The sequence below is a fragment of the Chelonus insularis genome, unplaced genomic scaffold (genome assembly GCF_013357705.1).
Source record: "Chelonus insularis isolate UGA/USDA-ARS -01 unplaced genomic scaffold, ASM1335770v1 contig_146_pilon, whole genome shotgun sequence".
Classification (NCBI taxonomy): Eukaryota; Metazoa; Arthropoda; class Insecta; order Hymenoptera; family Braconidae; genus Chelonus; species Chelonus insularis.
In genome coordinates this window covers 569,088-582,173 of record NW_023276387.1, presented here as the reverse complement: position 1 = coordinate 582,173, position 13,086 = coordinate 569,088, and the positions used below count along the sequence as shown (strand labels likewise).

The 13,086-nt window shown below is 30.7% G+C and overlaps 1 protein-coding gene and 1 non-coding gene across 2 annotated transcripts in view; both read right to left on the bottom strand.

Moving 5' to 3' along the window:
* LOC118063760 (meiotic recombination protein SPO11) overlaps positions 1-13,086 on the bottom strand; it is a 29,282-nt gene that overhangs the window by 10,162 nt on the left and 6,034 nt on the right. The window contains exon 2 of the mRNA XM_035077913.1: positions 2,471-2,544. Coding sequence (XP_034933804.1) covers positions 2,471-2,530 — 60 coding nt within the window. The 5' untranslated portion in view covers positions 2,531-2,544. The remainder of the gene's footprint in view (positions 1-2,470; positions 2,545-13,086) is intronic.
* TRNAI-AAU (transfer RNA isoleucine (anticodon AAU)) lies at positions 4,961-5,034 on the bottom strand. Its single transcript has one exon. It is a non-coding gene; the product is annotated as a tRNA-Ile (tRNA).

Sequence of the window (13,086 nt, the reverse complement as noted above, 5' to 3'; positions counted from 1 at the left end):
TTTTATTGTCATACTGAACCTGTCGTTTGACATTGTGTATGACTCATTTTTTTCTTATTTATTATATTTTATTTTTTCATTTTTTTTTCATGTTATAAGAGTGACTATCGATATTTCTCGAAAATCAAGTTGACCGACTTGACAATTGTGTGGAAATAATAATAATAATAATCATCATCGAAGAAAAAATAACCAATTCCTTTTGATGGCCAACAGGGAATCGTTTTCAAAAAGTATTTAGTAAGTCGACCACCAAAAAATGTCTCGATTCCACGAGATTCTAATATAAATCAGACTCTTTCCAATATCAAACTTATTTCTATTTAATATATTATTATTATTTTACCAACAAATTCAACATGTAATCGAAAACTTGTAACCAGGACTATGCTTCATTAATAGTAGTTCTTAAGTTATTTTTTATATTTTACAATTTGTTCCTTTTCTCCGTCTAGACCAAACTTGTCTATTATATCTATCTACTGATTTTTTATATATTTCAGGTACTTCTAGAAAGTCCATTTAAATCACAATTGTGATTGCTGTCATGCCTGTAAGATGAGTGACCAGACAGCAGTTATTTCTATAAGCCAGCTCCAATACTCCTATTCTATCTTCGTCCTTGTTGCCTTCAATGTTGTTGTTTTATTCAAAATCCCAATTTCTGCTAGTCCTTCAATCAGTACTATTGATAAGACTTTCATGTTTCTTTTCGCTCGGATACCTAAGTTTATTCGATCATAGCCTACGTTCTTCTTCTTAGACCTAGCCTTTCGACCCATAGATAGGCATGAGGGGATCTTCGATAGACAAAAAAAAATCAAACCTTTTAAATAATTTGTTTTTTTCCAATTTTATGGGATTCAAATAAGCTACTTCTAAGAACAAACGAGGTAAAAAGCGCCACACTCTAAGCTTTATTGTCATTTAAAAAAGACTTTGTCTAATTTAATGGTTCGATCGGCACTACCACCTAGTAAGAAACTGATGCAGATGTTGATATTTTTATCGATCCAATCGACAAGAGAGATGCACACTCTTGTCCCAACTAACAAGATGACATTCCTTGATATTGTAATATTAATGTACCTCTCTAATACCAGTAACAATACCTCACACCCTAGCTCCATGAAAAACAAAAATAAATGCTTGATTCTTAAAACTTTTTTTCTCGTTCGATTCCTTGACTCTCGGAAGCTTATGGGTTTTTGAGAGGTCATTCTGACTCTTCCACCAGACCTCCTACGATCTTAAACGATAACATTTAAAACACCTTTTCTTTTAGATTTATTTGTCTCACCTTTTCTTTAATTATTTATTTATTTTTAGAGTTATTTTACGCTTTCAAATTTTTTTTTTTGTGTGGATTATACATAAATAATGATTAATAAATAATCCTAGCACGTGGCGCCAATGGAATAGTTGACTAGGAATGACTAGAAAATTTTTTAAAGATTTTTTTCTAAAATGATTCATTATTTTTAATCGTCGCCAAAAATATCAATGACAGATACTGCATAAACGCGTCAGTTGTAATCACGTGTCTTCGGTCACGGTATTAAATTTTTTTTTCGCAGGGGTCCTTAATGACGAAATTAGTCTCGATATATCGCACCATTTGGCTAAATGAAGGCACCAGTTTAAGTGGGATTTTAATGGCATTGAACACGACATTTAATCCGAATAATTCAAGTCGATATAAATTTTTTTATTCATCTCTTTCTAACTAATTATGAATCAGTTAAAAATTTATCTATCTATTAATAAATATATAAATAATCCTAGCAATTAATTTTTTTTCCAAACTACAATTTTAAATAATGTGTTGGATCAATTAGAACAATTATCAAAAATCAATCAAACATTTTACTGCTCCATTTAATTAATGACCAACAAGAGAGAAAATATTGTTCATAATGAAAATAAAAAATAAATATTCTAGGAAGTAAATAAATTCACAATCTAGACATCTAGAAGGGTCAAGGGCCCATCACCCTAGGGGGTGTGAAACCGATGAATGTCTGCTAAACGAGTAGAATGGTTCTTAAATAGAAAGCATTAAAATCTACATACTCTGTCCTCTCCCCTGTGTAACCTCCTTTTATCATTTCAGTCACCTTTTGTGCCCCTCTTTGCTCTTCTTCCCCCAACATCATGACGAAATCTCTCTTTAGCATGAAAACCGAATACCGTAATAATGAAATAAATCGTTACAAGGGAAAGCGAGTGATTGAAATGTACAGAGTTTTCGAGAGATAACCAGTAGAGTTTTTATCGGACATATTTTTATTTGTGTGTTGTATAGTCAATAGATAATGATAAAGAAGTTTACTCGCGCACGCGCCTTGGCTCGTGCCGTTAATGAGCCCGCATAGTGTCCAAGCACGACAGCGTGTTTCACATGCACAACATAATCACACAAGGCATACACAAGGCCCAAATGCGAAAGATACAAGGAGACTAGACTTACCTCACTGGGACTCACACCTGCAGCTTGCGGCTTCTTCAGCATCAACCAGTGCTTTTCCATCACTTACTTTTACACTGAAACAATCAAAAAATTTATTATAAATATTTATTAATGAATGAAGAAAAATATTATTCAATTCTTATTGCATAAATTATCTTGGTTTTTTAGATAAAAGTTGTTTTATTTTTTAAACTGCTGACCAATAAGGATTTATTCATAATAGCCAGCAAGATGTGAGCATTTAAAGTAGTAAGATGACGTTCGCAAAATTTCAATCATAGGTTTAATTACACAATGAATATTAATGTTTACGTTAATAATTCAAGTAAATCATTAATATACAAAACTTCTGAGTACTTTATACAAATGATTTCGATCTTAACTGTAAATTATTTATGAAATTCTCGTGGTTTACCGACACGACAGATGTTTTAAAGAGACAACGTTAATGTCCAGTACATTTATTACATAAAACTCTACACTCAGCCCAAGCATAATAAATAAATTAATTAAATAAACTCATATTTATATTAAAAATAATGTTCCAACAGAGAGACAATGATTTAGAATTCAAAAAATGATTTAATACTAATATGTCGTTTAGAAACATGATGAAGGTAATGGATGATGAATAGAAATAACAGCGAGCAAAAGAGCAATCGAACTTATTTATAGGACAGAAGAAGAAGCGTCGGCGTGACGAGCTCATACATTATATTATTTTATATAGAGACTGGGATGCGCTGCCCAGTAAATACAAGGGCTTTGTTAGAACTTGTGTCAGACATGGTTCTATGTGATGATGACTATGTGAGTGAGTAGGGATAGAGCGGACAATAGGACCACGCCGTTTTGCGGTTTTTTCATTTTTGGCACGCGCACGTTTGTACCCTCTAACCATAGTAAACGGATACCCCACAATAACGCTTTATTGTGTGTAACTCAATACCCGCTAAATACCGACAAGACAGGAACAAGATGTCCCGTAATCAGAATCTGTTGTCTTTAGTTTAAATATCAGTCTGTTTAATTATTTATTTATACTTTATTATTTTAACAATAAATTCTAGGGATTTTAAAATTGTTATCTAGTTTTTTTTTATGAATAAAATTGTTTCATTATTGCTCCAAAAAATTTTTTCCATTAAAATAATTTTATTAATTATTGTCCCTAAGAAGTTTCGTCCCTAGAAAAATTTTATTTTGCATAAACGATGGAATTTAAATAAATCAATCTAAATATAACTCATTTAAAATGCTCCTGCTGATAATCTTCCACTACCAGATTAAACTGGTTATCAAGGTCGCATAAAATCGATCATGTTGATTGATAAAATTTTTACAAGTGATTCAAAAGCGTGAATGAATTTTGAAATAAGAATCATTGGCTATTTAAAACTATCTTTATTTATCAATTTATTTTTTTCTTATCAATCAACTACTTTATACTTTAAAATCACTCTTGTTCTTATCTTCTTACTCAAATTTATTAAAATATTTATTACAAATAAATTGCAAATCAACAGACGTAAGAATACTTTTAATCTATTATAATCATATAAACATTAAATACCACGTGTTCAAGGGTCACGTGGCAATCTCTCCACCGCCTCCTGCCCTTCACTTTCTTCTCTCTTTTCATCCATCATCAACTCTGACATTTTAATTTTTTTTAATCACTCTCCCAAATGCATTAAATGCAACTAACATGTCAGATCATTTACATTTTTTATTACCGGCTGAGTAATATAAATAATATATTTATTTTTGTATCAAAATTATTGACGTGACTGATAGTAATTGATTTTTATTAAATGGAATCAACTTTTTTTGCTGATGAATCCAATCGTAACTAATCATTTTTATGTCATCAGGTCTAGTCATTAGGTAGTCATTTTGATCCCATGTGGAACGCAATCCTCTCCACTATTAATGAAGTTAAGTGTAGTCCAAATTCAACTGGACCAACTATTGATGATGACTATACACAATGAACCGAATCGAATTTATTTTCAAGCATATTGCGACGATTAAAAATCATGAATCAAGTTTTCAATTAATTTCGGAGCACGTGCCAGTTTATAAATAGAAGAAAATTTAAAATATTCTCTACTAGATATATCATAAATTATATTTTAATAAAAAGGTCATATCAGTAGAAATGTTTTAAATGCACAAATTATTTTATAACAGTTTATGGCAACTATTCTAGATATTTAGAATGCAAATTAATTATTAGTCAATAATTTTGTTTATAATATTTAGTAATAATTTATATATAAATTATTGTAAGTAAGTATTAAAAATTTTATTTCTGTACCAGGCGTTTGTGATTCTGTTAGCTCGACGAGCTGACACTCAATCTCAAAACCAGTGTGGTGTTCCATAAAAAGTTTTACTTCAAAATTTTTTTTAATCAATAAGAATGGCTTTTAACAATAAATTTTTAGAAAAAAAAAAAAAAAAAGTGATTCAAAAAATCAAAAGAAATGGCCCATGAGGGGATCGAACCCGCGACCTTCGCGTTATTAGCACGACGCTCTAACCAACTGAGCTAATGGGCCAGTGTTGAAAACCTAACATGTTGATCTGGTATTTAAACTACTGTGCATCTGAATGCTTTTATTTCACATATTACCATATTTTATTCAAAATTTAAGTTTTTAATCTCTCTTGTTTACTCTAAAAACTATTTACTCCAAAAAAAAATAATTTAGGAATGATTTTTTTCATTAGAAAAGTAAGCTGCGCGTAGGAGATGCGCAGTCGTTCTACATCTTGTACAAATTCGATAAAAGCTAAGTTCTGAGTTTTTACAAATTATCATAATTTTTTTTTTTTTGGATATTCATTAACATTTACATACTGTGCTATATAAAAAATTATTGATGCAATTAAATAAAAAAAGATAATATATTTTATAATGAAGAGAATATTTTTGTTTGGATCTACAAATATCGTGGCACGTGACAAACGATAATAACAAGATATAATTTAATGAGTATTGGTAAAATAGTAGGTTTTTAAGATAAAAATGACAATAATAATAACAACAATAATAGTAATACTGTGGAAAGTCCATGAAGATAATCAACCCGTATGTTATAATCGTCATGTATTTGTTTCAGACATTATCGTTGTAAACTGTAGTTCACCTGCTCTCATAAACCAGCCACTGAGACATCGATTAATGTTTTCTAATGATTTTTCTATCTATATCTCATTGTTTTATGTTTCATTATTTATTACAATTAACCATTAAACATTTTTTTCTCTCTCATTCAACATCATTTTTTAGGATGAACAAATAATTTGTAATATTGTTATCAACAAATTGGCGTGAAAAAATGTCTAACATCACAGGAACTTAAATTCAAAAGGGCCTAAAGCGACGAAAATTGCATCAATAGAAAGATGATCTGAAGTATGGAGCAGCAAGTAAGACTTGAAAAGGGCTACGAGATTCTTTTGTACACTGGCATGTCTAGAGTCTTAAATTACTTACGATGTGTGTGGTACTTTCAGGTGTTTTTCATTCAATCTTTATTATTCTTAGCTTTAGATATTCATCATTTTTCAAAGAATTGCTTTATTTATTTAATCCATTAAATTTCAACAAATATTCTTTATAATTATTAACTTGCCATTAGGAAGTTATATATATATAAATATCAATAAAATATTGTTATAAATAACTTTATTGTTATTTTAATAACAATTTCTAACACAGACCCATTTTTAAACAGGCAATAATTTTACCAAATTCTCACATTAATTTTCCTAAATACAGCAAAAAATAAATAAAATTCCAATCAATATTCAAATCCACCCTTTTGCAAACCATTTGATAGTTTCTATCTCATAAATTAATCATGATATTGCATTTAATTGACAGCCATATTGTCCCATTCACCCCCATCTGCTGTCAAATAACTTCACCCAATTTATACCCCACTTAAAACATTCAACACCCGATCAAAAAAAAAATTACTTCTCTTATTTTAATAAAATTTATTCTCCATCTAATCAGTCTAATTCTTTCTATCATTTTAAACACCCATATCATCCTTATCAAAAATTCATCATCACAAAAAGAAATATTCCTGTATTAATTTATTTATTCGTTAAAATGCTACACAATCGAACTGATGATGAGCATGTGTTTATATGATCATGTAGGGGCAGCAGCAAGTCAGGGGGGTTTAATAACACCAGTTGCATGAACTCACATATCACCGTAATCGCTCCAATTATCCATGCAAATTTCTGATTCATCCTTACTACTTTTCATCCTCATACCGACACTCATTTATTCCTGTTACTGCATTATTTATCACCGTTTTATATCATTGGACAGACGTTTTGTTCCAATTTGTGGCTTTCATTGCTCCAAAAATATTCCTACATGAAATTTGATGGTTAGACGCCAAAGATCATCATCATAACCAATTAAATGTCTAGAGTGCCAAAGCAGATCCATGGAATATTTTCAGTGCATGTGGATTTATTTGGAAACATCTAGTGTCCAGCAGAGCATCAAAGCCTTCTAGGTATCTTTAATTCTTCCAATGTCGTCTCTAAACACACTATTGAGTAGAATTAAAAGGGCTTTTAACAGTGGACACCCTAGTAAAAGGGAAGATAGAGCTCCCTGTTGATCATCATGGAGGGGTGTTGTAGAGTCTTGCTGATTGGTGTGGGAAGATACCAAGAACTTTAGAATCCTAAAAAAAAATATCTCCCACATTTATTGAAGACTTTGAAGGAATATCAATCGCAAGTCAACTTAATTAAATGAAAGAAATGGAGATGATGATAAATTTGGAGACTTTTTGGCTTTTAGAAGGTTTTTATTGAAGATGATTCAGAAGCACAGAGTCAAGTTGGCCAAATGACGAGATCTGTTTATCAGTCGACGTCATAAACACAGCCCTTCAAGTCCTCAATTCAGTGCAGTATTGTCTCTAACTTCAGAGTGGCCACACAAAGGACATATTACAAAGGCACTTTACGTTATGTCGTGTGTATATTAACGTGACATTTGCATGAACACTGTGTGTAGACTCCCTAGATTATTCCAAGATTCTACACTTTGTTAATTTGATCTTACTGATTGCTAAATGGTTTAATTAATTTTATCACTGGATCCATCATCAATGGAACCTTTCTATGATCAATAAAAAATATTTAACAATGTCAAAGTAGTTGAAATAATTTTTACTGAATAACATCATTTAGAGAATATACTAGAATACTTTTAATTGATGCCAATTTACGAAAAAAAAATCACATTGGAATTAGAATGTACTTTTTCAAGTACATGGGAGCTGTTTATAGAACTCTAGTGGACGTGTAGCATATTGCTTGGCTCCACATGGGGTCTCCAACTATAAACGTACCCCCATACTTTTTGCCAAACAACAAACCTCACTCCCATAGCCACTTATAGCTTCAGATTCATGGGAAAAATTCCTTAATCAATTGAGAAAAGTGAAATCTCAGTGATTGTTACTAAAATATTTTTTAAATAACAGAAAAATCAAGCTAGATGTCTCCAAAGTCAGTGTTTGGAATAGCTAAGAGTGTGATCTTTAACATCCTAGTCTTGATTTTGATGATAAAAATTCATTTCTGCTTTGAAAAAGCTCTTAAAGTTTAGTTTAGGAATTATCTTGGAACCTGGAAAATAGGTCTGATGATGGTTCGGCTAGCTTTGACCATCAGATGGTTTTATTATTGCAAAAGAAAGTTCCTTCTATCAAAACTCTCTGTATTCAAACCATCCCACGTTAAATTGGTAGTTGATTTCAGCTAAAGATTGCAGTAACTAAAAATAGAATGAGTAATTTATCTGCACTGGCACGTAGCTCAAATGACAATTGGGGAATTTTTCATGCAGACACGTGACCCAGACACGTGGTACTACACAACCACCAGGTGGCCATCACGGTCACGCATCACGTCGTTAAACGCTGATACTAAGATAACACATTAGACTTTGACCTCTCTCTCTAAATGCTCTAAGCATATTCCTTGTTTACTGTCACGCTTTCAAACGTACACGCATTTAAAACTAACCCTTTTAGCTTACTCTAAACCCTGTCGAACAATTTATTGGTGAAAAATTTGTTCATTGTTTTTCTTTAAGGATGGGTTTCAAAGGAGATACAGGAATGCAATTTCTTCTCTAGTAGAACTCTAAAATAGAACCAGGTTTAAATTGATACCCAGGATATTCATCAGGACATGTTGATTGTTATTGTCCCGTCAGGATGATCGACATCCAAACATACATTCCAATAAAAATCCATTATTATATGATCACTCTCTGCAAGTTATTGAACGTTAGAGTAACTCTAGATGAGAGTTTAACATATGGGGGATGTTTTCCACTCATTCAGCTGCTATAGGATTTGATTTAGAGGCAAAAAAGTATTATTCTTCAACCATCTAAATGTTCTAATAATTATGAAAATTAAATTTTTTTATTGACAAAAACTAAAATAAACTGTGCTCTTTAATACTTTCTTGGTAGTTTTGATCTATTTTATTCTACTTAAGATAATTTATTAGACCTAGAAGACGATTTTTATTAATATTCGTGTTCACAATAGAAAGGTAAATAGATAATAATTTTGTTTTTCAATAGATACTTGTCGCATTGACTCCGTGTGAACCCCAAGGTATAAAGATAAATCGTATAATGCGTGAAGAATTGTCGAAAATAATACACAATAAAACAAGTATCGTTATAGTAAGCTGATCGGTCACATTATGTGTCTTATTGGGACGTCAAACCGCCCACATATATGTGACATCGATTAATCCATTATTTTCCCATGAGTGCTTTGGAAAAGTGTCTTCGATACCACAAAGTTTGGAGATACTTATTACATACATCAATACCTACTTCCCACGATACTTTAACTCATTATTACGTACAAACTAATTACACCAAACCCTTTTATAACCAGTGTTTGGAATTGCTCGGAGTATGATCTTTCTCATAGAATCATTGATTTTAAAGAAAAAAATTTATTTCACCGGAAAAAAATTTTTTTAATTAAAGCAAGTCATCCAGGCAAGGCTTTTGGTGCATTGGGTGGTTTCAACCCTCAGAAATGAGTAAGAAAACAGCCTAATGGGTTCAAAAACCAGTGTTTGAGATCGTTCAGAGTATGATCTTTAACATCCAATTTCTAGATTTGATGAAAAAAATTTTTTTCTACCCAAAAAAAGCTCTTAAAGCTCAGTCAATCATTTAGGAATTAATTCACCAAAAGTTGGTTTATTTTAGTGGTTTAAATAATTAAATATTAATTTAAATAAATTTTTTATAAATAAATAAGTGATGCTATCATAAAGATCATACTCTGGGCGATTTCAAACACTAGTTTTGAAGTCATTTTTGATGATTTCAAGTCGAGTTATATGCTTGCAAATATCATCATATGGGAATTAGTAAAAGGTACGTCTTAATTTGAGAGATACTGATTTGTAGGACATGTGAAACATGTAATTTGATAGTTTGAGCATTACAGGGTTATCAACAAATGTGTTCAAACATATAGGGTGTCACCCTAGCCCATAAAGGCATTGGGACTGATGCTAACTTTTCTCTTGGTCCTGGCACTGTACCAGCTAACCCCCTACGTCAAAAATTTTATCCTTTAATCCTTTTATACACACATTCATCTAATCCTTTAAACTTATAAAACCGACTAAAATCTATTCCTGCTTCATACTCTTAACATTTTCCAACAAACCCCATCTCCCACTATCATAAAAAAAATTATTAATTAACAATTAATTTTTTTTTCATCAAAAAAAATTAATTTCCGGTTTTTAATGTATGAAATGGGACTGATAAAAGAGTCATTGTCGTATTAAATCATTTATCTTTTCAATCATAATAAAGACACCCTGCAGAGAAGATCCTCGAGGATGTCGAAATGACACGCGTAAGTGATATAAATTTCGATTTTTTAAAAAAAAATTCACCCCTTGGAAACTACTGCAATGGTAATAACTCAAAATGATTACCTGAACAAAAAAAAAATTTCATAAACAAATGAACTGAAATAAATTAATAATAATAATGAAATTAAAATATTGTTAAAGATTGGATATTTTATCTGTTGGCTATTAATAGAATTGTTTTTCATTTAAAAATAAAACAATGGACGTAAAATTTCTTTCTACAAATTATTATCAGAAATATGACAGAAACGAGTCTGAATGTGACATTATCTTTCGCTGTTCAATCATTCGAATGGCTCTTTATACAGTTGTGAATAGTAATTGATTATTTTCAATAGCTATTACGCGCCAATAGTTTGAAAAATCAGGATAATAATTAATAACAATAACAATATTAATATTATTATATCTAATAATAATTGATAAAATTAAATTTTAAAATAAAGATTAATGTTAAGATAATTATTATTAATAATATTTATTTGTTATTATTGTTATGATTATTATAAATATATCCTTTCTTTAATTTTTCAACCTTTCACTCTATTGTCCCCCAATTACTGCTACAGTATAATAGGGGTAGACATTTAAATTGACCTCAATTGATCCTGAAAGATCATACAAGACTCCTAAAACCCTTCCAAGATCCACCAAAGATGTGATAATAAATATTTGAAAAATCATTTTTTCTTTTCTATCTCGTGTGAAGTCATTTTTTTTCGTGTCTCACTTGGAAATCGAATAAGGATCTCTACATATAGGGGAGCATTTAATCCTCATAAGCTAAACCTATTGACAATAAAAAAAAAACACATTTTTTCTTGACATTTTATTGTGTAATTTTTTTTTATTCCTTTTTTAAGTACACCTATTCCCTTTTTCGTGTTTCCTTATTAGGAGTTTAGGCCCGTATAAAGATGATTCAGTGACCGCGAATTAAAGCTTTAGGTTTGATTTTTATCTTTAAAATAATCTTTAATTTATCAAAAATTAAATGAAAAAATTTTTTAAACGTTAATTAATTTATTGAGTATTATTTTTAATGCCTTTTACTGCTACTAAAGTAAGGTAAAGATTTTAAGTTAAGCCCAGAATAAAAAATAAATAATTGTAAATATTTTTATTTACAGAGAATTTGTTATTTGTTTGATGTGAAATATAATTTGTTTTGCTTTGTAAAAAATAAATAAATACTTGAAATAGTAATGAACCTCAGTGCGTAATATTTATATATCTGATGAGCATACATTTGACTGATATATGATCTGCACTGTGTGATGGTATGTGTCATGGGAGGACGAGTTAAAACGAGGCGAAGAAGAGCACAATGGAAGCTGCTGCTGCAGTTTCCGGACAATAGCTGCGGCAACAATCAAATCAGGACTATCAGCCCACCCCATTATCCTTTGATCCGCGCTCGCTCACTCGTAGAGCGGCAAACACTCCTGATTGCCCACCCCTTCATTCTTGTGTTTAAACAGCCTCTAACTCGTACTCCCTCTCTCACTATGTACGCTCCTCAACTACCATATTATACGCTGAGTTAGATTTTACGACATTTAACTCTCTTTATTCGCAATTATATCATACTTTACATCTACCTCTAGTGTTTATTTACTCACAAAAATTACTTTGAGATTATTTTGAACCTTCTTTTGAGATAAAAAAAATTTTTTTGTTTTTAAATAAAAAATTATTTTTATTTTATTCTGAAGCTTTTGATTTGATCAGTCCTTTTAAAAATATTCTCAACAGTTTTAAGCCTACTTAAACCGTAAAAAATGACAATTATCACTCCTTTTTTATAGAAACATAAAGCATTACATTTTATGTTCTGCATAATTTACTTTAACACCTGTACCACGTGCTAGGAAATGACGTTAGAATTATAACGACACCACTGGACACTCCTAGCAAAGGAATTTAATTTCTTTAATTATTCAACTTTAATAAAGACATCAGATAAATCCTTTATTTTCTCTAGCAATCTTCAATAACAATAAAAAAAAATTAACCAGCACAGAATTTTTTCAGCTATTATTGACTTGCTATTAGGAAGTTATTGTAATTTTGTTATAAATAACTTTATGTGATTAAAAAACTGTATTGTTTTAGTCTAATTTTAATTATTTTATAAACCTAAAAAAAAATTGCAAAAGTTTAAAAACTATTGTCAAGTTTGTCCTAATGACGAGTACTTTTATATTAGGAAGATTCTTTTTCTTTCTAAAGGCAATTATTTGTAATGGGTGGGTGAATTTTCGTGAATTCTCGTGGAATGAAACAGAAAAAAGTAGGCAGTCGAATGACGACGAGTTTACCGCGTCGGTTGTGTTTGCATCGCGGGTTCACATTCGATCGAGGCGTAACGGGTCGTTGTCTTGAATGCGGGTAGGTGCTCATGAGGGTGGGGGTGACCAAGGAAATACTCGTAAACGTACATATATACATAAATAAAAAAAAAATAACTAAACGGTAGGAAACATGTTGATAACTAGAAAAATTTATCCAACTATTCTAATCCCATATTTATAGACAATATTTTGTGAACTTGGAGCTTTATAGCTAGAGCTTGCAAACGCCCAGAGTATGATCTTTATGATAGCATCACTTATTTATTCATAAAAAATTTATTT